This window comes from Carassius carassius, chromosome 21 (assembly GCF_963082965.1).
Source record: "Carassius carassius chromosome 21, fCarCar2.1, whole genome shotgun sequence".
Classification (NCBI taxonomy): Eukaryota; Metazoa; Chordata; class Actinopteri; order Cypriniformes; family Cyprinidae; genus Carassius; species Carassius carassius.
In genome coordinates, this window is record NC_081775.1 from 8,761,967 (window position 1) to 8,788,301 (window position 26,335).

Sequence of the window (26,335 nt, forward strand, 5' to 3'; positions counted from 1 at the left end):
GAGTTGTTTTTTCACTGCTGACCCTCTGAGCCCACTTGAGGACAGGTTTAGTGGGCCAGGGCCTGACCGCAGCGGCACCAGTGTTTGGATAGAGCCCAAGTGCTAAATGGACAGGATGCTGAGAGAACTGTGTTAGGCTGAGGTGTTGAAAATGGCTGAAAAGCCAGAAAATGAGAATTAGGAATAATTTTAGTTGACGGGAGGGTTGGGTGGTCAAGGCAAACCATCCTGTGAGTAGTGTTGTCAATCTTAATCTTGAATCCAATTGTGATAACGTTCTCCATTTCTGGAACTACTTTTTGCGAATAACACCACATCTCATCATTCTACTTTATTTAATAATCTAAATCAAGTCCTGCACCACATTATTTCCTGCTGAACATTATATGAAAATGTCACTATTAAAGAAATATGACATTCAATTTTACATAAAAAGAATTATGTAATGTTACATATTTCAAACTCACTATTATGGAAACCTCAAAAAAAAAACTCATAAAATTTACATTTTAAAATGGATTTCTTAAGCTTTTTATATATATATACAGTACAGACCAAAAGTTTGGACACACCTTCTCATTCAAAGAGTTTTCTTTATTTTCATGACTATTCACACTGAAGGCATCAAAACTATGAATTAACACATGTGGAATTATATATTGAATTATATACATAACAAAAAGTGTGAAACAACTGAAAATATGTCATATTGTAGGTTCTTCAAAGTAGCCACCTTTTGCTTTGATTACTGCTTTGCACACTCTTGGCATTCTCTTGATGAGCTTCAAGAGGTAGTCACCTGAAATGGTCTTCCAAAAGTCTTGAAGGAGTTCCCCGAGAGATGATTAGCACTTGTTGGCCCTTTTGCCTTCTGTCTGCGGTCCAGCTCACCCCTAAACCATCTGGATTGGGTTCAGATCCGGTGACTGTGGAGGCCAGGTCATCTGGCGCAGCACCCCATCACTCTCCTTCTTGGTCAAATAGCCCTTGATGCCTTCAGTGTGACTCTACTATTTTCATAGTCATGAAAATAAAGAAAACTCTTTGAATGAGAAGGTGTGTCCAAACTTTTGGTCTGTACTGTGTGTGTGTATATATATATATAATTTTATTTAATATTTAATTTTAAATATTTGAAAGTCATTTATGGAAACCAATTTAACATTTCTTAAATATTTATGTGACATTACACATTTGAATACATTAAAAAAACAAGTAAAACTTTAATTCTTTAATTCATTCATTCATATATGTTTGGAAAAAGTTACTTTAGAAATCTTTAAATGACCAAAATGACCACATTTAAAAGTTTGTAAAATTACACATTTGAAAATGGCACTAAAAAGGCCAAAAAAAAAAAAGGTTCACTGTACCGTGTGTTTTTAGGGTTGAGAATTCAGCATTTAATGTTTAAACATGTAAAGTCTTGTTTTAAAGCACTGGTAATGATGGGAGACAGATCTAGGGACCCTTACTGGAACTAGGCTTCTTTACTGGAAGCCACTGTCATGTTAACAATACTTTTTATGACTTAATATGTAGATCTGTGTGTGTTTATATCTTGGCCTGGATTCCTGCAGTGGGATAAAACATGAGCAGCTAAAGACAGTAATAATGGATGCCTTCTGTTTCTCTTTAGCAGTTGTGTGGGCCCAGGATTCCTAACCTAACATCAGCTTTCGGGATATACGCGTGTGTGTGTGTGTGTGTGTGGCAGGGATAGTAGGGGGAGATGACTGATGTCAACCCGAAGAATTTCCTCTCTTTTGGATGGGAATGAGGGGCCCGGTCTTCCCCCTGAGTCCCCCAGCTGTCAGGAAACAATACCCTTGGCCTGTTCAGACAAAACTCATTCCTGAAAGTGTTTTTTTTCTTTCTCTGTCCTCCCGCTCCCTCCCCTCTTCCTTTTGTGCTATAATGTCTTTTCCATTTTTAACCGCGGCCGTGTAAACTTCCTTCCTATGAACGCTGTGCTTGAAAGCAAGGTCGAAGATGTAAAGGTTCCAAAGTGGACCGGACCCCACATTAATTCAATTGAAACCTTGCATTTTCCGGCTGGATTTCCAGTCATGAGCGGCATCCAATTTAATATATAAACACAGATTAATTAAATCCAGTGATCATGTTTATTAAAGGGAAATAACAACATTTGGCCAAAGCCAATGACTATTGATTATTTGTGCTTCTAATCAGAGCAGGTGGATTGGAGAGTTTTTGACCAACTCAGATGTTGATTGCACTAACAATGTGGATAATTAGCCAATAAGAAAATAAGAAACACAATTGGATTCATTTTAAGAGAGGCCATCATCCAATCAGTGAACAATGAGACAGACTCTGTTTTTATCTATTTATTTATTTTTATATTTTGCACATAACCACATGAAATGCGCTAAAACTGCGTTTAGATGAAAGCTTTTAATGCTTTATGAAGAAATGTCACGTCATGTTGCAATCAAAGCTGTTTGATAATACAATCATAATAACAAAATTAAAGTGGAAGTCCCCTTTAATTAAAATAAAAAGATATATTAAGGTTGATATGTAATACACATTTAAAGTGATGCCTAAATAAAATTGTAGCATTAAAAAGTATTTATTTTAAGTATTTATTTACTTTTTGCAACAAAATTGTATAGAACTTTAATATGTAATGCCTATGTTACAATTTGTAATGTTTTGACCTTATTGTTGGCACTCGCTTTTCTGGCTTTATTCTTTTTGGCTTGATACATTTTTAATATACAATGACAAAAGAAAACCTTCTGTAGTGTATTGCTTTATTTTATATATATATATATTTTTTTATTTTTTTATTTATTTATATATTTATTTATTTATATATTTATTTATAAACTGATTTTATTATTATGATTATTGGAGTAAATTTTATAGTAAAACACTAAGTGTTTTTACTTCAATTTTCACGTTCAATTCAATGTTAACGTTTTTGTAATTATATAACACATTTATATACATAATTAATTTTAAAGGTTGCGAACTAAATCCTAGGTTTTGTTTTTTATTGTTGTTCCTTTTCTTTTCTTTTTTCAGTGTACCTTTAGGAGCAGGAACACGCATTAAGAAAAGGAACCGGGTCAGTTTTGATTTCTGGCTGACTTTAATGCGCTCTGCTCAAACGCTCCTACAAATACTAGTATTGAGAATATTAGCTCAAACTAAATGAATTTAAAATTCTTGAGCAGCCTTAAGAAATCCATGCACATGAAAACCTGCTGTATCCGGCAGTTAAACACTGATATTCAAACCAGATGTCTGAAGTGAACTCCACTGAGACTTCAGCTATGACCATAAGACCAAATAGAGCAAAACATGAAGATCTGAACATAACCTCTGCATTTATTAAAAAAGTGCATTGTGCGTTAGCCTGTCTCAATGCACCTGTTTGGCACATGTTAGCCACACAAAGTTTGCGCTGTTCACTAGTTGAAGTGATACAGGGAGAGGTCAAAAGTGCAGGGCTATTCACTTAAGTTTTATAGATGTGGCTGTGTTTTCACCACGGTCCAGTTTTCCCACCTCTCTCCATGGGATTTTCTCTCAGCTGTCCCCTACATGACACACACACACACACACACACCCTCAATAGTCACCCACAGCTGGGCTCTGGGAGGAACACATTCTCCGACAAACACAGATTTCATACAGACACAGGTGTTTGCAAGTAGAATTGCTCTCTGGTGACCGTTCGATTTATTTATGAGCCTCTGAGAAGCAGATCTCATGCTGGAAGATTCAGTTAAGTCTCTTTTCATTTCGACGGTTAGTCATCAGCAAGGCCTGTCTAGACACACACACTCCTCCGTTTTTAAAGGTGCTATTGTAAACAGGTCTGAAAAAACGTGTTGGTTGACTTTGCCACCCACTGAGGTGAAGTTTCTGCACCTGTTTTGTGCATGAACTTTTCTATTGACTTTTGATCGCGAGATGTTAATTAAATGCGATGTTGGTGTCTCAACTGTGTTTTGTTGATGTGTTTGACAGTATCTTCAGATGAAATGGCCTCTACTGGACATTCCTGGCACGGCAGCACTCAGAGACTCACGATCACCTACTCCAGGACAATTAGTGAGTATCACACACACACACACACACAGTGGCCACTATAAGTATGCAGAAACATTATATGTCATTGCATCAGATGGAATGACATTTATTGTACAGACAGATGGCACAAACACCATGACTTTTCCAGAATGTATCTCAGTTTTGTTTCTGCCAGAGAGTAAAAAAATAAAGTAATTCATCTCACAACTCTTGACTATTTAGTTTTCTCGCAATTATGCTTTTATAGCTTGTGATTCTGTTAAGTGATCGACCGATATTTTGCCAAGGTTGATTTATTGGCTGATATTTGGCATTTTTTAAATATCAGCATCAGCCGTTAAGTTTTTCTGCTTGGCTGATGTGTTCGAGGTGGGACTTTTATTTTGACGGCGCTGATAGTGGCACAGTGCTCACGTTCTCTCTCTTGTTATGGAATTATATTTGCTTCAAAAAAAAATGAACGTAACTTTATAAAACTGAACGTAACTTTTTCAGAAACTAAGAAAAACACAATGAAAATGTAAACAATTACTAAATATGTAAATAATATTTGACCTTCGTCAAATCGTCTCAGTTTGTAAAGATGAGCTCTCAGACACAGAGCGGCATCATCTTCCTCCTCCGCTTGAAGTAAGCTTGTGTTACTCAAGTAACCAATAACATCGATCAAAGTTTTATTAATGTTACAGTGTGCAACAGTTCGTTGCGGGTTATTATTTTCATTCACAAGGAGGAAGATTATGCCGCTCCGTGTCTCTCCTGAGAGCTCATCTTTCCAATATGCACGCCACTGATTGGATAGTGAGCTTTTGATGACCTGGAAGTTCAGACGTCACTCAGAGTAGATTACTGTTAAGCCCGCCCCCACGAGAGGTTTGTGTCAAAACACCAAACGAAAAACTGCGAAGCGTAAACAAAATCTGTGATAATGTATTCAGAATCCACGATTAGCGAAAACGAATCTTTGAAAAACATTAACAAAAATGAAGTATATTTGAAGAGCCTGTTACATTTGTGCGACTGAGTTCATTTTTTCATTTACATTGTGTTTTTCTTCTTTTGTAATGGCATGTTTATGATAGTTTCTAAAAAAAAGTTACGTTCAGTTTTATAAAGTTACGTTCATTTTTTTTTTAAGCAAATATAATTCCAAATCTTGTTTGCTGTGGTCGTTAACAGTTCTGTCGGACAGAAGTCTGCCTCAAAATCAGATAGAATGGTTACACAAAGGAATTAGTGCATACAAAAGTATTATAACGATTGCTTTTATATTATTAGTAATAGAAAGGCAAACATTATAATACTTTCTCGTTTGCCGTCAGTATTAACCAAATACACATTTATATAATTTACACAAATCTTTGAATGGCTAATCAACATTTAATTTCACAAACCTTGCTAACTTATCCAGCTGTGAGATCTTGTGAAGTGTTCATTTTTATCCAGCGTGATCGCATGTTCTCTGTGTGACAGTCGGTACGTGTGAATTGAATGCTTTAAACTTGTGATTTCAAATTATGCTGCGATTTATGCATTTGCCCACTGTCATATTTATGCCATTTTCACTGTGTGCTGTATGTAAAATGAGGGTTACCCTGGCTTTATTTGAAAAATATGATTCACACAGACTTCCCACAATACTGAATGCCCTGTTGGTTACAGTGTTTACTTTTTAATTATATTTTTATTAAATATTTTATTTATTTGTGAAAAATACTTTGTCATCTAAAGTAGAAGTATGTTTATTTTACACATTAATTTTTTAATCCATTGTCAAATAATGTAAAATTCTTAAATATTAATTAAAAAATAACAAATTATATCGGCTTATATCGGGGCCCCCTGCTTTCCGATATATCGGCATCGGCTGTCAAAAAAACAATACAACAACCACTAATTCTGTTTATATCTCATAATTCTGCATTTAAGTCTCATAATTGACTTTTTCAGATTTTGCATTTACATGTCACAACACTGCATTTCTAGCTTGCAGTTTTGCATTTACAATTCATAATTCTGCATTTATAACTCATAATTCTGTTTATATCAGGTAATTCTGACTTTTCTTGTCAGAATGAATCATTTGTAGATTGCAGTTTTGTTTTGTATCTTATAAGTGAATTCATATCTCACAGTTGTGATTTTTCTCACAATTCTGAATTTAAATCTCATGGCAGAAAGAAGCTTTAATTCCCTAATGTCATTCCAAACCTAAAATACTTTTCATTCATATTCAGAACGTGAACATATTTTTAATATTCTATTATTTTTGTGCATCTATTGAAGGTCAATGCTACCAAAATGTAAAAGCTTCAAAATGTAAAAAAAAAAAAAAAAAAAGTAAATAGAACAAAATTTATTTGAGTATGTTTTACATCACATTTTTTTGGGTACAATCAATCCATATTAATCAAATATTTTATTCTGAAGAGAGACAATAACTTCTGCTTTTATTCATATATATAAACATTTAACAATGCACATACAAGCACAACAGATAAAGTAAATGGAAACTGCACACAATGAGCTTTATGTATATGTGCATTGATCAGCCTTTAAATATCGCCTTTTTTGTTCTGCAGATGAATGAAAGTCTTCATTTTTCAATGAACTATACCTGTAAAAAGTCAGCATGAAATCATTACTAAAAGCATGAAAAGTAATTCCATGTATTTTATGATCTTATTGTGAATGATTCACGTTTATTTTAGTTGACATATACAAGGCCACACTGAATTTAAGCAAATCTCATTCAGATGTTTGTTTTTTCCCATACCAAACCCCTGATGTGTTTTTAATAGTTGTGTCAGTTAATGCTTATTGATGCACATAAAGTCTATCTGAGCTTGTATTGATTTGTTTAATTGATGTGGATAACCATGCAAAACATTTGCTTTTGTTTGATGTGCAATGAGAACAACTTTTCTGAAGAGGAAAGAAAAAGTGTTTCCAGTGTTTCCAGCCTACAACGTATTTGAGAATAAAAATAATTATTTTATACTGGACATGGTCGGTTAAATCAAGCTGTTTTGGTTGCCTGTAGGTACATACCAACTAATGAAAGCTGTTTTCTCAGTGATTCTGGCTCAGACCAAAATGAGTGGTACATATATGCCACTCATTAGTGTACAATGGTCGCTGCTAGATAAGAGCGAGCTTTCCTGTTGGGCAGACCTGTGTGAATTCCAGTCAGGCAGGTTGGAGGTCAGGAGGTTTGCAGGATGGTAGTTTGTGTCCTCAGCAGACCTGTGTGGTTTGAATCACCTCTGGTGAGCTGATGAGAGGTGATAAATTTAACCGGAGCGTTACATTCTGTGGTGAAGCATGTAAATATGTGTGTGTGTGTGTGTGTGTGTGTGTGTGTGTGCGATAATGTGTCAGGATAAAACATGCAAACACACAACATGAGGAACCTCATAGGGTGAGTCAGGCAGACTGACCCGTACTAAACCGGTTACAAAACAGAGTAAAGAGTGAATTTTCTGCATGCAGATATGATCATCAAACTTTAAACATTAAATAAGTGATTGATGAGTAATAGTAATTAGAGCCCGACAATATGTTTTTTGGGGGGCCGATGCTGATATTAGGGAGTTAAAAAAAGGCTGATACCAATATATCGGCCGATATTCTTTGTGTATATTATAGTACAGTACCAGTCAAAGGTTTGGACACTTTCCCATTTGTGTGTCCAAACATTTGACTGCTACTATATATAGAATACTGTATATGCATAAACAATATATATATACATAAACACATTTCTTTCAATGATAACTCAAATGTGGTGATCAAACACTTGACAGAGATGTGTAATGGAGGCAGGACATTTAACAAACTTTACTATCCAAAATGAGTCTGACATCAGTGCACTGAACAGTTAAGTTGAAGTTTATTCAACTTTAATTCAATTCCATTCAACTGTATTGTGTTGTTTACTTAAGTTTATTTCACCTTGGAACATGTATTCACGGATTTGCGCTACTGTCTTCACACACAGACGAAACTTACTTGAGAAGTGTGACACAATAAAGGGGAGTGTAGGGCAAAAAGTAATGCGGGGTTAGTTTTGACACATTTATTTTACCATAGTAAAATGTTAATTCTGGCTTAAGTAAATTTTTCACAAACAAATATGCTATTATTTTAATCTCCAATCTGTTACTTATTATTTGTAACACTGCGTTACAATGTGCTATAATATGACATTAGCGATGTGGTTTACACTATTTACTTTTTTGCTTGTTTATGTGGGCCGTCCCAAGCATGGTTGCAATGTGTTTATTGTCAAACTCCAAAATCAGATTATTTTTTTTTGTACTAGACAAGTGTAAAATTACTGTGGATAAAAAAAATATATATTCTGAATCCAATGTGGATTTACACAAACTGAGAAAGTCAAAAAGTGTTCATTTGTGCCACGCTCTCCCATACTGCTGTAAATAAGTACAATATAAAGTCACGTCTCGTGCACTTTAATGCCCTTCGAATGTAACTCATATGTTCTTTTGGATCTGGAATCATGGTAGAATTTAATGTGAAGTCCACTTCGCAGTGCACTTACGGTCGAATAAGACAATGCTTGAACGCCACCCTCTGCACGTCGGTAGCCCCCTGGATTCCTAGATTGGTCAGCGCCGGACAGCAAGTTTAACCACCCGTAATTCCCGAACCCCAGTGGGCTATCGATGTGGGGGTGGTCTCATTCGAAAGAGGGCCTCGAAGTACACTCAATATGTGTTCATGTACCCCCTGAATATGGCCATTCAACGTTTCAGTGGTTTTCCATAGACTTAAGCTTTAAAGCGTTTCATCCAGGTCGTCAGTAGCAAACAATGGAGTGCGCTCTGCTGGACAAACCGAGTAATTACACAATTTCAAGCGTATTATCTGCATTATATGTTGTTAAAAAAAATATCCATATCGGCGGCATATTCGCCAATACCGATATATCGGTGACAGGCTCATATCGGCCAATAATATCGGCAAAATGATATATCGGTTGGGCTGTAGTAGGAATAATGTACAATTTATTGTAAAAAATCATTGAACATTATACAATAGATAATCCACACTGAATTTAAGAATAAAAAAGGGTTGTTTAAAGGGACAATAAGTAACTTTTTAGGTATTTTATTATCTAAAATCAATATTTTTATTCATAAATATGCCCTCAATGGTGTACAAATACCTATGCCAATGTTTAAACTAATCCTCGTAAATGAAGAATTTATTATCTTTATATACATGGGACGGGTAGGTCGACGGAGGCTTCCATGTAGTTCCGCCATCTTGCAAAACTATAATAGCAGAGAGGGGCCAAAAAGTACTAAGCCAACGCGTTTCCACAACGCATTTTCGATCAGAGCCGGAAACGCAGGTGCAGAGCAGTGAGAGGCGCTTGAAACTGCACCGGCAAGTTTAAAAGTCTGGATTGCATTCTTATTATGGACCATACATATGCCGCGCCACAGGAGAAGAAAACATCGTCGCCAAAACGAAGTGCTATTAGAAGACATCCTGTCAAAGCTTTTTGGTACATATCGCCTACAGTAGATGCAACGCGCATTTGAAAAAGCGAGGCGCTGGAGAGCAAAATTAGTTTGAATGCAAAATACAATTTCACCACTAGATGGGAGTAATTCCTACTTACAGTCCCTTTAATGTAAAATTTATTGTAAAAAAATGTAAAAAAAAAATAACAGAAATTTATAAAATGTATAGTTTACATGGAATTTAAGAATAGTAAAGTGTTTAATGTCAAAATTTATTATTGTAAAAAAAAATACAAACATTATAAAATATCAAATTCGCATTGAACTTAAGAATAGACAACTGTTATGTCATATGTTTAACATTATTTATATATATATATATATATATATATATATAAATATATATATATATATATATATATATAAAGTGGATAATCCACATAAAATTATTATTGTAAAATATAAGAATATAAATGGGAATTAATAAAATAAATAAAAAAAAATGGTTTAAATAGAAAAAAAGTATGATTTTTATTTTAATTTATTTGGATTATTTAATTTATTGACTATAATAGAAGTAATGGATTTTATAAAACCAAAGCATTTGGAAAAGTTTTTACTTGGGTTACTCTTGAAATTGTCTAAATATCATTATTTTGCAGTCTGTTTTTATTTTTTATTTTTTTTATATATACTTAAAGTCTTTGGTTAATAGTGCATTTTTTATGTATTTATTGATATTATAATTAGAGTGCCTTTTAATGTCCAAATACTGAGTTTCATGACATTGTAAACAATTAGTTTTTTCCTTATTCTGACAATAAATATGATTAAGTTGTATGACTAATCAAAGCAATACATTATTAAAGCATTACCTCATAAGCAGGTATGCCAGCCTTTAAAGAACAGTTCATCTAATTAGCGGCTATTAGTGGTTTTAATGATTGATTTTTTTTTTTGCTCTTACTCAGTCTCACATAATAGACATAATAAATAGTGACACAATAATTACAGACAGACAGGGGAGTAGTTTGTTGGTTACATACAAACCAAATGGAGCAGTTATCTGCACAGTATGACTGAAGTACAGTTTATGAGCGTCGCACAAATCAACAAATACTCTGCGCACGTTTAACGATGCGCTCTAGAAGTGTGATAAGATTTGAACAAGCCATTCCTATCATGAAGCTGATGGTCAAATATGTGATCTACTTGAATTATTTAGAGAAACAGACACTTTAAAATGCTATAGAGAAAGTCAAACAGTATCTAAAAAAGGCAAATAAACTAAAAAGACTGAGGAAAAATAGATGAAAACAGCCTTGAAACAGCACATATATTAAAATCTTTTTAAAGTACTAATGACCACCTTCACTAAAATGTATCACGTTATAATGTTAGCTTATTTATTGTGTAAAATTTAGTCTTAAGTTGTGGTAGAATTTATATTAGACCTATAGATTTAAATTACCATTGTGGTATGTTGTAGCTATTGGTTCTAAATGTGTATGCAGTTGTCTTTTCATAACAAATGCTACATTGATCAATACAAAAAAAGGAATTAGTCGTCTTACAGCAAATGCTACAGTTAAGAACCAAGGTACAGGGCCTTCAGATATTCCAAAAGATGGCATATATTAAATCATTAAGAGCCAGATGAACTGTTAAGGAGTAAGAACTAATATCAATAGAAGAAAATGTTAAGTTAGATTGACTTCCCATGGTATGTTGAATTAGAACAATTCTGTCAAACTATAGCCTATAAGTGACTTAATAATATATATATATATATATATATATATATATATATAGGCCATATATCCTATGTAAACAAATAATTGTTAACGATGATGTTACTTTATTGCAACAACTTTGCATAGATGGTTTCACAAAACACCATTTCACAAAAGTAAAATATAAGTAAACAAATAAATAAACCTTATGAATGAGCATTCTCTACTAAAACAATCACACATTAACCCCCCAATGTCGAAACCAAAACTATGCCCTTGCAGACAGATAACTGACAATGTCATCATTGAGTCTTCGGCAGCCAGAGTGCATTCAGTTGCGTGTGTGTGTGTGTGTATTTGTTTCAGGCTCAGACTCGCTTTGTCACAGTAACCCCTGAACTCTCTCTAACCTCCAAGCACACCATGAGATTGTCCTTAAAAAACACAGAGTGCCTTGTCTCACTGCCCAGCCTGGCCATTAGGCCTTTATTGTATTTGCGTTATAAAATGCATGCACTCGCATTACAGGATCAGCAGAAAATGCGACGTGTAGTCGTGTAATGGCAATCAAATTATATGTACTTGAAAAGCAACTATTGAGGATTTGATGAGAGTGCAGTCTTCCTTCCTGTGGCGTTCCTCTGCCCGGACGCCCCTCTCTGGCCCATTTAATGGCCAACAGCTGGAGTGAAGGGATTTGCTTAACCTTTGGCGTTGGCAGGAGGATTGTTTGAGAAAACAAGACTCGATGAGGGGAATTTGCGTCAGGGCGTGAAGAGGTTGACTGCAGGGTGAGCTCAGGTGTGTCTTTAAGGTTTTTTATTTATGGAGGAGAACGGCGCCGTGAATATGACGTGCAGGGAGCGAAAACTATCACCAAACAAGAAGTCACCACAGCATACCTGAAAAATATCACGTGTCATACTACAAATGGAGATCAGTGTTGACTTCCAATGTGTTGACTGTAGGTTGATCATTAGACGTCTTTTTATTATTGAAATTAACTTATTCAGCCAGTAACAGCTAATAGCTTATTAAATTGTGTATATTTCGGCCAATAAAAACCCACATTAGAATATAACATTGTCAAAACTGGAAGCCCAATATATGGAAGCTCATGTTTGCATTTGTTACAAAAGATAAATAAATAAAACAAAAGAAATTATAAAGTTGTAAGTTTTCACAATTATCTAATTTCTCCGTTGCGACTTTTTATCGGAATTGCAAAAATTTCTCACCATCACTACCTCATGTCTTTCAATTGTGACTTTTCCTCTAATTTGCAACTTTATTTTCTCATAATTGTGACTATATCGCACAGTTGCAACCTTTTTTTATTCAAACTGCGACTATTTCTCACAGTTGCTACCTCATCTCTCTGTTGAAACATATCCTATTTAAAGTTTATAATTAAAACTCATAATTGCTACCTTGTATCTGTTGCAACTTTTTTTGTAATTTGTAATTGTGACTTTATTTCTCATAATTGCTACTTTATATATGACAGTTGCAACATCAGCATTGCAACAATTTCTTTTACCTTTTAACTCAAAATTGTGACTTTTTTATTTATTTATTTTATCGCACAGTTGCAACAACTTTTTAGAAATGCAAACAGTTTCTACCTCATTACCAGAATTGCAACTTTATTTCTCATAATTGCTACTTATCCCATTTGCAACTTTTACACTGAATTGTACAAGTACAATTGTTGTTGTTACAAGTAAAATTACAAGAAACTGAAATCTCTATGAGAGAGATTCAGTGACACGAGTTACAATTACAGGAAACTGTTGCAAGAGAAAAAACACTTTCTTGTAAAAGCAACTTGTTTTTCATTTTTTGTAATTGTGACGTTATTTCGTAATGAGACTTATTCTGATTTTGAACTCACAAGTACCAGATTTTTGATTTTCTTTTGATCTGAGGTAGGGCTGGGATAAACGATTATTTTTTAAACGATTAATCCAGCGATTATTTTTTTCGATGCATCGATTAATCTAACGATTAATTTTTCAGACCGATTTGATTTCGATTATCTCCCCATTAATTGACTACTAACAATTTATACATGTTGATTTACATATCTGAATGAAAAAAACATCAATTCCTTAACATTGCAATATATGTTTATTGCTCTTAAAATTACAAAATAAAAGACTGACTAAGAATGCATTACTTTGCAATTGTATAGAGATAGCATTCAATAAAACCTTGAAGCCTTGAAAACACATAGCTTACTGAAACAAGCTTACTGAACACATAGGGCCTAGCTTACTGAAAAAAAGTTCTTCTTTCAGATGAAAATAACAACAACTTGATGTCTAGCATTCAATAAAAAAGTTCACCCAAAATACTTGTTTAGAGCAATTGAAAGAATACAGTATGTAAATGTAAACTTGAGGGCTTTAAGCTAATACAGAGAGTGCTTTTACAAAAAAAAAAAAAAAAAAAAAATTAACAGTGGGAGCCAGCAGCCTGTCATGGAAAAAAAAAAAATCTCCGAATGCTCCACGTGAAACTTTGGCGTTCCGCCCTTTTTCTGTCGTGTCTAATGATTTTGGTTAAAATGCACAAGTTAGGGAGAGAGCAAGAAGCGCTCGTGTGGTTTGAAGACTGTGAGTGCGCGAGCGCGCGTGAAACTTTGGTGTTTCGCCCTTTTTCTATCGTGTTTAATGATTTTGATTTTGCACAAGGGAGAGAGAGAGCAAGTAGCGCTTGTGTTGTTTGAAGACTGTGAGTGCGCGCGCAGCCGGGGCTCTCTCTCGTACGCGCCCTGTCACTGTCACTCACCGATCAAATAAGGCTTTGACAGCCGCCAAAAAAAGATCAATGCAGAAAAACCCCTGGATTGGTTATATAACGTTGGACAGAATGTTGATCCGGCCATCGCGTATATTCAGCGCACATAAGGTAAACGTTTTGCAAACGTTTTTTAGAGAAGTAAAAACAGGTCGACGAATCGATGCGCATATTTTGCGTCGACGTATTTTTTGCGTCGACGTCATCGATGACCTCGACGCGTTGTCCCAGCCCTAAAATCTGAGGTGTTGTGGTGCTCAGACAGGCAACATCGTGCATCATTTCCTGATTCTGTTCACCCAACACGATATGTTCTCCCTTTACAGTCCCAGTCAATTAAAGTGTGAATGTTCAATAATTCAGGAGACAGGTTTTCTTGATATTCTGCTGCACCACCTTTGGGGGTTTGTGTGTGTGTGTGTGTGTGTGTGTGTGTGTAAAAGCACTCACTGTTTTACTGTGTGTCAGCATGTGATAAGCTAGGCTAGTTGATTGAGTTAGCCTAGCGACGAGGCCTCAGATGGGAAAGCTTTGTGGCTTGGGGATTGGGATCCATACCATACACAGCCAACCACCGTTTGCGTGGGAGTATTTTAATACAACACAGTGGAGAATTGTGGCTCCTGAAGTAAGGAACAGCCGTACATGATCCTCTGTTTTTCTCCCTCATTTTCTCTCAAACTTTTGAGATTTGTTGCATAAGGCACTAAACAACCCAGAGTCCCATGCACAAAAAAGACACTGAGATGTCAGTAAAATCTAGAAAATAGATAAATATATATATATACAGTATATATATATATATATATATATATATATATATATATATATATATATATATATATATATATATATATATATGTATATGTATATGTATGTATATGTGTGTATATATATATATATATATATATCTGTATATCTGTATATGTGTGTACATAGATATAGAAGTGTGTGTGGTCTGTGTTCATATGGACCTGTTTTTGCATACTGAAGCCCTTCAATAGGGTCCTATGATTTCTGTAAAGCTCTTCAATATAGCTTTCCAAAATAAAACTTAAATTTTACTTAAAAGTATAGCACTATTGTACAGTAGAATGTACCTCAATAATAACAACTAGAATAGTTATTATAATTACAGTTTTGTTCAGAGGAATAATCACACTTTTTTTATTTTTTATTTTAACAGTCCACATTTTTTTGTGTAACACTTTTGTATGGCAAAAGGGATGAGATAGATTTTTTTTATTAATTTCATTGTTAATTTTTTTATTTGTAGTCTTTTGATTACTGGAAAAAATGTAAATACAGAACAGAATTCCTGTGAAGAGCAAAACATTTCATTTAAGAATCCAGTTGATTATTTCTTATCATTAAAATTGATAAAAATAAAGCGGAAGTAAAGAATAATAAAAAAAAACTATTTCATAGAACTGGGTTTTGACACACATTTCATGATTTGATTCGATTCTCATTCACAAGCTTGCGATTTGATTCAATTTTGGTAAAAAAAGTCTAACAAATCTCTCAACTAATGCTGTAAAATACACGAGTCCGTTGGTACTATGTTATAATATTGAAGGTTAAAATTGACTGATTTGTGCTGTACACCTGCTTTAAATTACACTTAATTAAGTTTTTTAAGTTACAGTTACTGCAGTTAGTGTTTTCCAAATATACACATTTAAATAGTGGCTGTCATAAAAACTTGGACGGATTTATTCAAACATAAAACATTAAAGAACAGTAACAAATTCTAATGAATTTTATGTTGCATACATCTAGCAAAATGTATTTTTCTTTTTAAATTTTGATTTTATGGTCACTGAATATGCTTTCTGAGATAAATGTGATGTTACATGAATTGTTTTGAAGCTGTTATATTGACGTCTTTGTGCGTCTGAATTACTGATAAAAGGTTTACATGAGACCGGGATATCGATTGTAATGTAGTACTAAAAATTATATATATATTATATATATATATATATATATATATATATATATATATATATATATATATATATATATATATATATATATATATATATATATATATATTAATTGTAATAAATTGATGTTAAATTCTACACATTTCATGACTTTAAACATAATTCGGCAACAAATTAAACTTGTTTCAAATGATTTGAAGAATTGCTGAAGGTGATGATATATGATGATATATATATATAATTTTTCTATAATTTTTTATTATTAAAATATTGAGCTGTGATTCTCATGCTGGCAGTGCAGGTTCGCATCTGCCTCATTTTTCCCATCAGAAATGACTGAAAATAATTCTAGAATCTATTGGATATTTATTAATCTGTTGATATTTTTTGTTTGTTTTTCATTTTTGTCTTTCTAGTGAATATAGTTTAAAATTAACGGTCATTAAATTTCAGTAATTATGCTGTTATGGTATGTATGTTTGTTAGATTTGTATTTGTATTTCTGTGTGTAGCTGCTGTAATACTAAAAATACTAAGAGTCTACCTAAGCTTTCTTTGATTGATTGTGTGTGTGTGTGTGTGTGTGTGTCTGTCTAAATGCTGATGTCATGTTCTGCCCACTCTTACATCCACTTCCTTCCTCAGTGACAAACAAGGCTCAGCTATCCCAGCATGCCATGCATTCTCCTTTTTTCCTTATTTTCTTTTTCTGTCCTTTTTTGAAAAGACTCCTCAGACTCAGAACCTCGCACTGGATAGGAGAGAGCACGACACACACACACGCGCACACACAGGGCTCAGGAGGTTGTTTGGTTTGTTGGTTACTCTTGTACCCAGGGGCCGTTTGCCTAGTAATTTATCTCAGATGTGAAGGATTGAGAATCATGTTTGGCTGAGTGAACACAGCCTCCTCCTCTCCTCTCCTCTGGCCGGCCCAGCAGAGCCGTGCCCTCTTGGCCAGACCGCCACAGCCCTCCGCCAGCTCCAGACCCACACTAACACCGTTTAGCTTTCCTATCTCTAGCTCTGATTGTTCACATACTCTCACACTAGTGCCCTGTATATAGTGAATACCAAAGTGCGCTCAACTTGGCAGTGGCTGCTGGGAAATAATTGACTGCTTGTTAGTGAATTTTAAAGCTGTTGGGTCTTTCAGCGCCACAGATTGACCGTCACCGCTGTAGTCTGCCCCCGTTGACAGGATTTTGACCACGACATCAGAAACAAGATATTAGACATGAAATGAAGACATTCGTGGCCTAATAGTACATTGATCAGCTTGTTCAATGTTTATTAAACATTGTTGCATTCAAAAGGATGTTGTCAAGTCAAATCCATTTGCGACTTTAAAGGTGTCGCGTTTAATTTATTATCTGGTCAAATATAGAATATTGCTCAGTTTAGTATAATTGTGCCTACTAAGTCTAGTGTTTTTTTGCACACTTAGTTTTCATATTTAAATTGCATTTGTTGTCAATTAGAGCAGTGGTTTTCAACATTTTATACTTTTACTGTGTACAACAATAATCAAAGGCCCTGCGGTTTTTCCAGTTGTTTAGGATTTACTGGATGATAAGGATAAGGATTTTTACAATATTTTTTGCTTTATTTTTTGTCCAAATAAAGCATTTTAAAGCAGGGCATAACTAGACAAATGTATATTGATATTGTACTTATGAAATAATAATACAACATAAAGATTAACTTCAATATTGGTGTTCATTTAGTGTTAGGTTTTTTTGTTTGTTTTTTTAAGGAAAAAAAAGTCTCTCCATATCACACTAGGATATCAGTGTTGTAACTCTGAAAATAATTAACATTGTACTTTTAAAATGTTTTTAAGACCATTTTGACAGAATTCTACATTATTTTGGCCACCAGATTGTCATGGAAATGACGGCTGTGGAGTGACGAGTGAGATGGTCTATAGTTTCTTTCCTCACCTTATAAAGCAGTTCTGCTCTTGCCCAAACTCCAGAATCACATCGCTGTGGTTTCAGCAATGTTTTCAGGGTGATGAAATATTGATGCAGTCATTCCTCAGTCCTACAGATGTGCTGCCTGAACCACAACATCTCTCGCTCGCTTCTGCTAACAAACAGACAAATGTGAACTAGTTTGTGCAGCTTCAGTTATTCATGAAGATTCGGGTTTCATTACACTAACCGAGTGTCATGATGCCATGCTGTACGTGTGCATCATGCACTGCTGATGTGTAACCTGTCGAGTGTGTGTAGTGAAGCGCATGCTGTGTACACAGGGCTTAGGCGTGGCATTGGGTGTGAGGCTGAGCTCTCCCAGCATTCCTTGGAGCACGGACAGATTGCTTCATGCGCTTCACACATACATACTGATACATTTCATCATTTATATATCCTCTCATACATAAACAACCATTTTTTACACAAGAACCGGTGTGTTTTTACAGCTGACACACTTAATCTGCTAAACACACAGCACAATTCATTCAATAAAAACCATGGCAAGTGTCTTTCGAGTTTTTTTCTATTAAGTCTTGTTCAAGTATCTACTTCAGATTCTCAGTTGTTCAAGACAGGTAAATAGTCGGTAGTAATATAGAGAGCAAAGAAGCTCATTACAAGCTATACAGCAAATAGCCTCACATTTATAATACATAGATTTGTATGTAAAAGAGCAAACATAATCAAATGTGAAATAGTGCAAGAGTCGGATTCTGGAGATAAAAATAACATTACGTTTCTCCATAGGAGAACTGATTTTGAACAATTTATAAATCATTAAATACAGACATACTGCTTAAGTTTGTTTGTTGTCGTCTTCTGAATAATGTTGCGAGTGGGGCTTGAGGAAATGATGTCTGCGCAGTGCGACCTGATGCCGCCCCTGAAGTGAGACACAGGAAACCGACATACTGCAAAATAAATATAACACGACTAAAGACGAAATAATGTTATAACATTTTGTTTCGTCTCGTTTTGGTCAACGAAAATGAAGAGAGATTTTAGCATAGTTTTTTATTTTGTAAACCACATTTCGTCAACCATACTGCATTATACATTTAATTATAGTCATCGTCACCTGATCAGCATTTACATTTTGTCTCATTTTCATCACATGATAAAGGTTCGTTGACGATGATATTTAGTCATACTTTTCGTTGACGAAAGCAACATGCAACTTGTAGCTGGATGGTTTGGGTTCATGGCTTATAATGAATGGACTTTTTTTTTTTATCCTTAATGGTAGAAATGAATGGGGAAATTACTTCTGGACGTGGACAGGTACTTTTGCACTCCATAGAATTACTTAGTTTTGAATCATCAATTATTTTTATAATTATTCCCATTTCAAACTGTTCAACTCACACCCTACGTAGAAGCAATAGTAATTCTTACAAATAATGCTGATCTTTTGAGTCTGGGCCTGACCCTCTCTCGTTCTCTCTTTCAGTCTAATAAGGTCCCGGTGGTCCAGCATGCTCACATGCACCCCCTGACCCCCCTCATCACCTACAGCAATGAACACTTTTCTCCAGGAACTCCTCCAGCCCACCTCTCGCCAGACATCCTGGACCCAAAGACAGGTACTGATCACTCTACCTACACATTTTTAACTGAAACGCTTTTTAAGTTAATTTTTCATATTCACTTTTTTTGTCCTCCGTCGTGTTACTGACTGACTGACTGTATTCCTCTGGTTCAGGTATTCCTCGGACCCCTCACCCCTCAGAGCTGTCCCCCTACTACCCCCTGTCCCCTGGGGCCATGGGGCAGATCCCTCACCCATTAGGGTGGCTCGTCCCACAGTGAGTATCCCACAATCTTAATAGATACTATCCTCACACCCTGATTCATACTGATTCTCTCTGATTCACTGTCTCTCTCTGTGCATCTCAGGCAGGGTCAACCCATGTATCCCATCACCGCCGCGGGTTTCCGTCACCCTTACCCAGCTCTTGCCATGAACGCATCCATGTCCAGGTGAGTTGTGTGGGTTTTGCAGATTGATTCTCCCATAACACATGGACTCTTTTCACAGAGTTTGTTGATGTATTTCCATTTGAATTTAGCAGTAAGGTTGCGATGACATGGAAGTAGCGACAGATCTTTTATACTCTGTTGTAAAATACATCCAAGTGTAACAAATTATTTGACCATGTCCTTGTTACACGTGTAACCCAACAATGAATTAGCATTAGCAACATACAAAATTAAAATGGTGAAACCTGAAAACAACTACCAATTGCTTTCAGTGATAAATGTTCCATTATAGTTCGGTAACGCTGTATTTTTAAGGTGTTACACACGTTACATGTACTATTGTAATAACAGTAAATTGTGTAATTACAAGCAAGTAACCCTAAAACAAACACTAACCTTATCCCTACAGTAAGTACATACATGTCATTAATATTACTAGTGAAAGTAAAAGTAAAAGTACTTATTTGTGTAAATACACTTTAACAATGTCACCTAAAAATAAAGTGTAACCATTTAATTTTTGTTTGCTAGTTGACTGAAGGAATCTGTAATCTTATTTTTAAGTTGTTTGAGAAATGCAGTATGTTAATAATTAAAACTGTCGTAAACTGTTTTTCTTAATTTTTCCTCTTTTGGATGGTCGTGTAACCTTAGTTGGGGATTCCTTTGAACATTTACTGTGGTCTTCCATTATGCCTCTTTACATCAGCTGCACCATTTATCTCCAAACCAAACCAAACCAAGAAACACGCTTGCAAGAGTCTGTTTGAAGTTTATTCCACAATTGTACAAACTCGAGATGAAATGGATCTGAATTGCCAAGAACGTCTCTTGATTTAGTGCTAGCACTGGATTAAATAAGAATGATCTGTACTGAGCTTCTTGTTGTGTTGTGTTGTGTGTGTTAGGGATTTTTGAATTATTCATACAGAGTTCATAGTGATCAATAGTCCGTCCTCCTCCAGACCTTTACAACCGTTGTCAGTACAAGCGAGAGCAACCTCCGCCCTGCTGGTTTCTCCACTGGTAGAAGGACTACACTTTCTGTAGTTATTCTGAATATGTTTGATTCGACCCCTCCTCCCATTTGGGCCCGAATTGAAAACAATATCTGCTTTATAGTAAAGACAGCCATATGATTTAACATGACATGAACACTGAAATGTCACAAGCAAAAAAGATCCATTGTATATTGCCAATAGTGTAGAAATATATGAAGCACAGCTCACACAAAAATGGCTTTCAAACCCAGAAGCTTCCCAATCACATGGATTTCTACTGAAATTCATAGTTTCAGTCTAACTTCTCCTTTTGAGGTGAGACTGCTTTTAGTCTGCAGAAGCTCATGCGGTCATCATGTGGAAACCACACATGCAGTTAATGAAGTCTCTTCCTGGTATCCTTGTGCTTGCGCCAACTGAAATTAAGAGCGTTTTATTCTCATTTAATAAAAGTCAAAGAGGAAGGGGGAAAATTGGTAATTTTTTCTGTTTCTGGATGATGACAGGCCTTCATTGTGCGTTCACCTCAGTAGAAGCTCTAGGCGCTGGGATCAGAACCGTGTCCCATTCAGCCGGTCGTAGGAAGTGGTTTCCTTGGAATTTTGGTCTGGAGTGTCGCGCTTTTAGCGTTACCACAGTAACCCCGTACTTCACCTGTAACAGGAGCAGATAAAGGAGCTTTTCAGCTGGTACTTATTTGGACTGAATATGACATATGAATAGAAATAGAAGTGTGCTTTAGTCTATACGCAGCATAGTTCACCCAAAAATGACAATTCAGTCATTTACTCACCCTCAGGTTGTTTCCTTCGTCTGCTAAAAACAGAACCGTGTTGGTAACCAAACAGACTTCCATAGTGTTAGTTTCCATGCTATAAAAGCCAATGGGTACCTGTGAAGGTTACCAACATTCAACAAAATATCTTATTTTATGTGCTACAGAAGAAAGAAATGTATGCAGGTTGAGGGTGAGTTAATAATAACTCCTTTTTGGGTGACCTATCAGCTTCTTTAAGACCTATCATTGAGTTTTGAGTATTTTTATGGGATGTTTGTCATATAATTATTCAGCCTCATGTTGTTGTAAACCTGTAAGACCTTCATTCATCTTCAGAAAACAAACTAAGATATTTTTGATGAAATCCAAGAGCTTTCTGACCCAGAAAGATAGTAAGGACATTGTTAAAATAGTCCATGTGACATCAGTATTTCAACTGCGCAAAGAAAACAAAAATTACAGCTTAATTCAACTATGTCTTCTCTTCGGTTTCAAGCTTTGATGTGTGACAAATTTTTCTTTTTTGGGTGAACTGTCCCTTTAAGGGTTAAAGGTCAAGGTGTGCAAGCGGAACAGGTGTAAATATAGTCGGAGAGATGGTTTAGTGGTTCGCACACATTGAGCCTAGGTGCTCACGTTGGAAATGCAGATTCAAGTCTAGCAAAGTCCAAAATCCTTTAAGATGGAAGGGCGGAGATTTGTTTTCTTGGTTTCAGAAGGCAGTAATCCTTATTTGCCACTTTCTTTCTTTGCAGTTTGGTGTCCAGTCGCTTTTCTCCTCATATCGTTCCTCATCATCCTCACAGCCTTCATCAGACAGGCATCCCTCACCCAGCCATCGTCTCTCCGGCTATTAAACAAGAGCCCAATGGAGAACTCAGTCCAGCAGCTAATACGTAAGCACACGCATACAACACACTTCCCTCCTGTTTATATTGTCTTATAGCTTTTTGGAAACTGACAGGTATCCTGTTTTATTACTAGTGGCTAATAACATTAGCTTCACACTTTCACCTCCACTTAGTGATATTTTGGAGAAAATACGATTATCACTGTTTTGTCTACAAGTTCACCACCATTATAGACCCACTCATCCATATCAGTTTTTCTCACCATCATGTCACACACACACACAGACACACACACACACACACACACACACACACATCTGGTACAAAGGCCGACCCACCTGTCATGTGTGTTTGCAGAAAGTCTCCAGTCTCAACTAAGAAGGAGGAGGACAAGAAACCTCACATAAAGAAGCCCCTAAACGCCTTCATGCTTTATATGAAAGAGATGAGGGCCAAAGTGGTGGCCGAGTGCACACTGAAAGAAAGCGCCGCCATCAACCAAATCCTTGGCCGCAGGGTGAGTAAACTGTGTAGTCCTCGTAAGAACACCCATCTTGAGCGAACCAGTCACAAGTGATCAGAAACAAACGCTGGGGGAAAATGTGATCCAAAATTAGGATGCAGTTGAAAACATACATTTGTTGTGTAAATGTTAATGTCTTCATCAACATATCGCCTACTCGTCTGTAAATCAACCGTTGTGCTATTAGTTTCTGAAATTATTCATTATTTCCTAATATATATACACACATATATACAACACACACACAGAAAAGTTTCCACAAAATTATGAAGCAGCAGAACTGTTTTTAACATTGATAATAATCAGAAATGTTTCTTGATCAGCAAATTAGCATATTATAATGATTTCTGAAGGATCATGTGACTCTGAAGACTGGAGTAATGATAAGAGACTTTCAAAAACATTAAAATATCTTTGAAGATTAGTGTGTAACTATTTTTGCACGTTTGTTGCGTGTACATACAGTGCATGGGTGTGCGGTCACACTGGTACAGTACGTGTGTTGTGTAAATCGTGTGTATGTACAGTATCTGTACAGTCTGTGTGTGTTTGGCCTTTGGCTAACTGTGGTGTGTGTGTTTGCAGTGGCATTCTCTATCTCGAGAGGAACAGGCCAAATACTACGAGTTGGCCAGGAAAGAGAGGCAGCTGCACTCTCAACTCTACCCTGGCTGGTCTGCGCGAGATAACTATGTGAGTCAGACATTTCAGCACACGTGCGCACACAGCCTTACGCTCACATTTGTATGCTGTCAAACAGCACAGTTTCTATCAATACGGTACAGTTGGGTTACACTTGCTGTTTTTATAAAGCGTTAGAGAAACAAATTCCATGATTTGTTTTATAACTTATGCATAAAAAAATCTATACACCACCATCATGTAAATGTCATATTTAGAAAATCTGTTGTAGGAATAAAAGGATTTTTAAATAAAAGAAATATCTTTTATAATAACTAATAACTACAAAAAATGTTGTCCCTAACTACCTAGCCTCTACTAAAAAATACCACACTTAGTTTATTTATAACCAGTGTTGTTTTTTATCATTTAATATACTATTACAGTTTTATTATGATTAATTTTTTTGAAGGAATTTTGTTGTTTTAGTAATTGATTTGATTTCTAATCATGTTGTCAATTTAAATTTTTTTTTTTAGTTAATTTGGATGGTTATTTAATGTTTTTTACTAGAATAAAAACACACAGTGACTGGCATTAAGCAGAGTCACAAACCTAATAGAAACTGAACAAACTAATATTCATTTTAAACACCTGAGGTTGACAGATCTTCACTACCTCGATTCACTGATCATTTGTTAAAGAATATTAGTCCTAATTTTAAAACTGATTCATGGAAAGTACCAAATGTTCTTTATATTATAAACTGCTTCATTATGATGCTTTTGTTTGTCCATTCTGTATTATTTTACTTCCTTCTGTATTTATTGCACTAACTCTATTTCCATCTCTCTCGCCCTCTTTTTCTCTCACTGTATTTTTTTCCTCTTCAGGGCAAGCGGAAGAAGAGGAAGAGAGATAATAAGACAGACTCGACACCAGAGGGTGAGGACACACACACACACACACTCGCGCAGCCTTTTCTCTCTCGCCTTGTCCATTTCTAACCGCGCTCTCTCCTCCTTGCTAACATGCAGCTTATGAGGTCCAGTGCTAGCACAGGCAGGTACAGTATGTCTGCAGGCTTAGGGGCTGTTCACACAGGATAAGGTCTTTTTCCCTCTATTGTTTAATCATTGGTTTACATACACATGCAACAAATGGACGTCTTTGGCAGTTGCACACCGTCTTGCTGTATTTTCATCATCTTGCGCCATCAGCAATGAGAGGCCATGTCAGTTCAGTGAATCAGTGTCTGTTTAAACCAGTGGACCAATCTGATGAATGTTGAAGTGAGATATAAGCATGCTAAGTGTTTATTTTGACTGGTCTATGTTAGTGTGCTCTTAGACAGCCAGCGTCAGAGCTGTAGAAGTCAGCCCACTCTTCATTGTGATCTCATCTACGACTACGTCCACCATTTGAGTACAGTGACTTCAGTAAATTAACACAACGCCATTTCCATTTTGTGTTGAGTATTGTATGGGTCAGTCTCATTAAAGCTGCAGAGAAGAACGTGTCTAGGTCATATTTCACCTCAAAATCAAATATTTTGCATCATAAGGAAACAACATGGCAATTAAGTACATTTTCCATCAGATCCTTATTAATGTAATGCAATACAATGTAATGTTTTTTTGGCCAACAAACTTCCTGACCACTAGGAGGTGCTGTGCTGAAACTGTGCAGATACCCTCAGGTCATAATTATTATAACACACACCAAGTTTGGTTTAAATATGCTTAAGCATTGCAGAGATATAGCCTTACATCCATTGTGGCGTGTTCTTCATCAATTTCGTTTGCGTGTTATTCGAGAACGCTTTTACTAATCAACTTATTTGTCGGCCGTGTTCTGAAGATGATCTGATTAGATAAGATTTGGTCTAAGAGTTATAAAAGTGGAAAGTTTTTATTATTAAAAATGTATATAATGAGTGAGTATATCATAAATTCATCAATCAAACTGCCTTTTTGTCTTATCCCAAATCACAACGGTACTATTGTAGCCTGTTCGGGTCGTCACCGCTGCGGAGTAACATATACCTGCGTGAATTGCCATAGACATAAACTTAGAGAAGTAGCTCCGGTTAGATTGTTCTTCCACGGGATGCATGCAGTTCTGTTTATAAACCATTAGAACGCCAAAATGTATATAGTTTTGCTTAAAAATAATCAATTAAAAATGGCTATTACATTGAGAATCTAATGTGAATTAATCAGAATAATGGAAATTGCCATTTTCTTATCACAACTTGTGAAATTTCTTAGGATACTGCAACAAATGTATGAAATCACATTCGGTGGCATCTTTAAAAAAAAAAAACTAATTCAACATTTAATAAATAATTATAAATGCAAAAAAAAAGCTGTTTTTTAAATTCAGCTAAGAGGTCACACCTTGGCATTTCAATCTTCTCTTCAGATTCAAGTTCAACATACTTGAACTTTGGAATGTAGCGAATTGCGCAACGTTTTTGCGTGAACTTGCATTTCCAGTCTTTAGCATTAAGGTGTATGAATAGAAGTCAATGGAGTGAAAAGTGTAGTGAG

General features: G+C 35.6%; 1 protein-coding gene across 1 annotated transcript in view; it reads left to right on the top strand.

Annotated features, from left to right (window-relative positions):
* Positions 1–26,335, top strand: part of tcf7l1b (transcription factor 7 like 1b) — a 63,899-nt gene that overhangs the window by 36,472 nt on the left and 1,092 nt on the right. The window contains exons 4-11 of the mRNA XM_059503185.1: positions 4,006–4,089; positions 19,480–19,612; positions 19,732–19,834; positions 19,926–20,009; positions 22,544–22,684; positions 22,997–23,156; positions 23,748–23,855; positions 24,677–24,728. Of these exons, the coding sequence (XP_059359168.1) occupies positions 4,006–4,089; positions 19,480–19,612; positions 19,732–19,834; positions 19,926–20,009; positions 22,544–22,684; positions 22,997–23,156; positions 23,748–23,855; positions 24,677–24,728 (865 nt within the window). The remainder of the gene's footprint in view (positions 1–4,005; positions 4,090–19,479; positions 19,613–19,731; positions 19,835–19,925; positions 20,010–22,543; positions 22,685–22,996; positions 23,157–23,747; positions 23,856–24,676; positions 24,729–26,335) is intronic.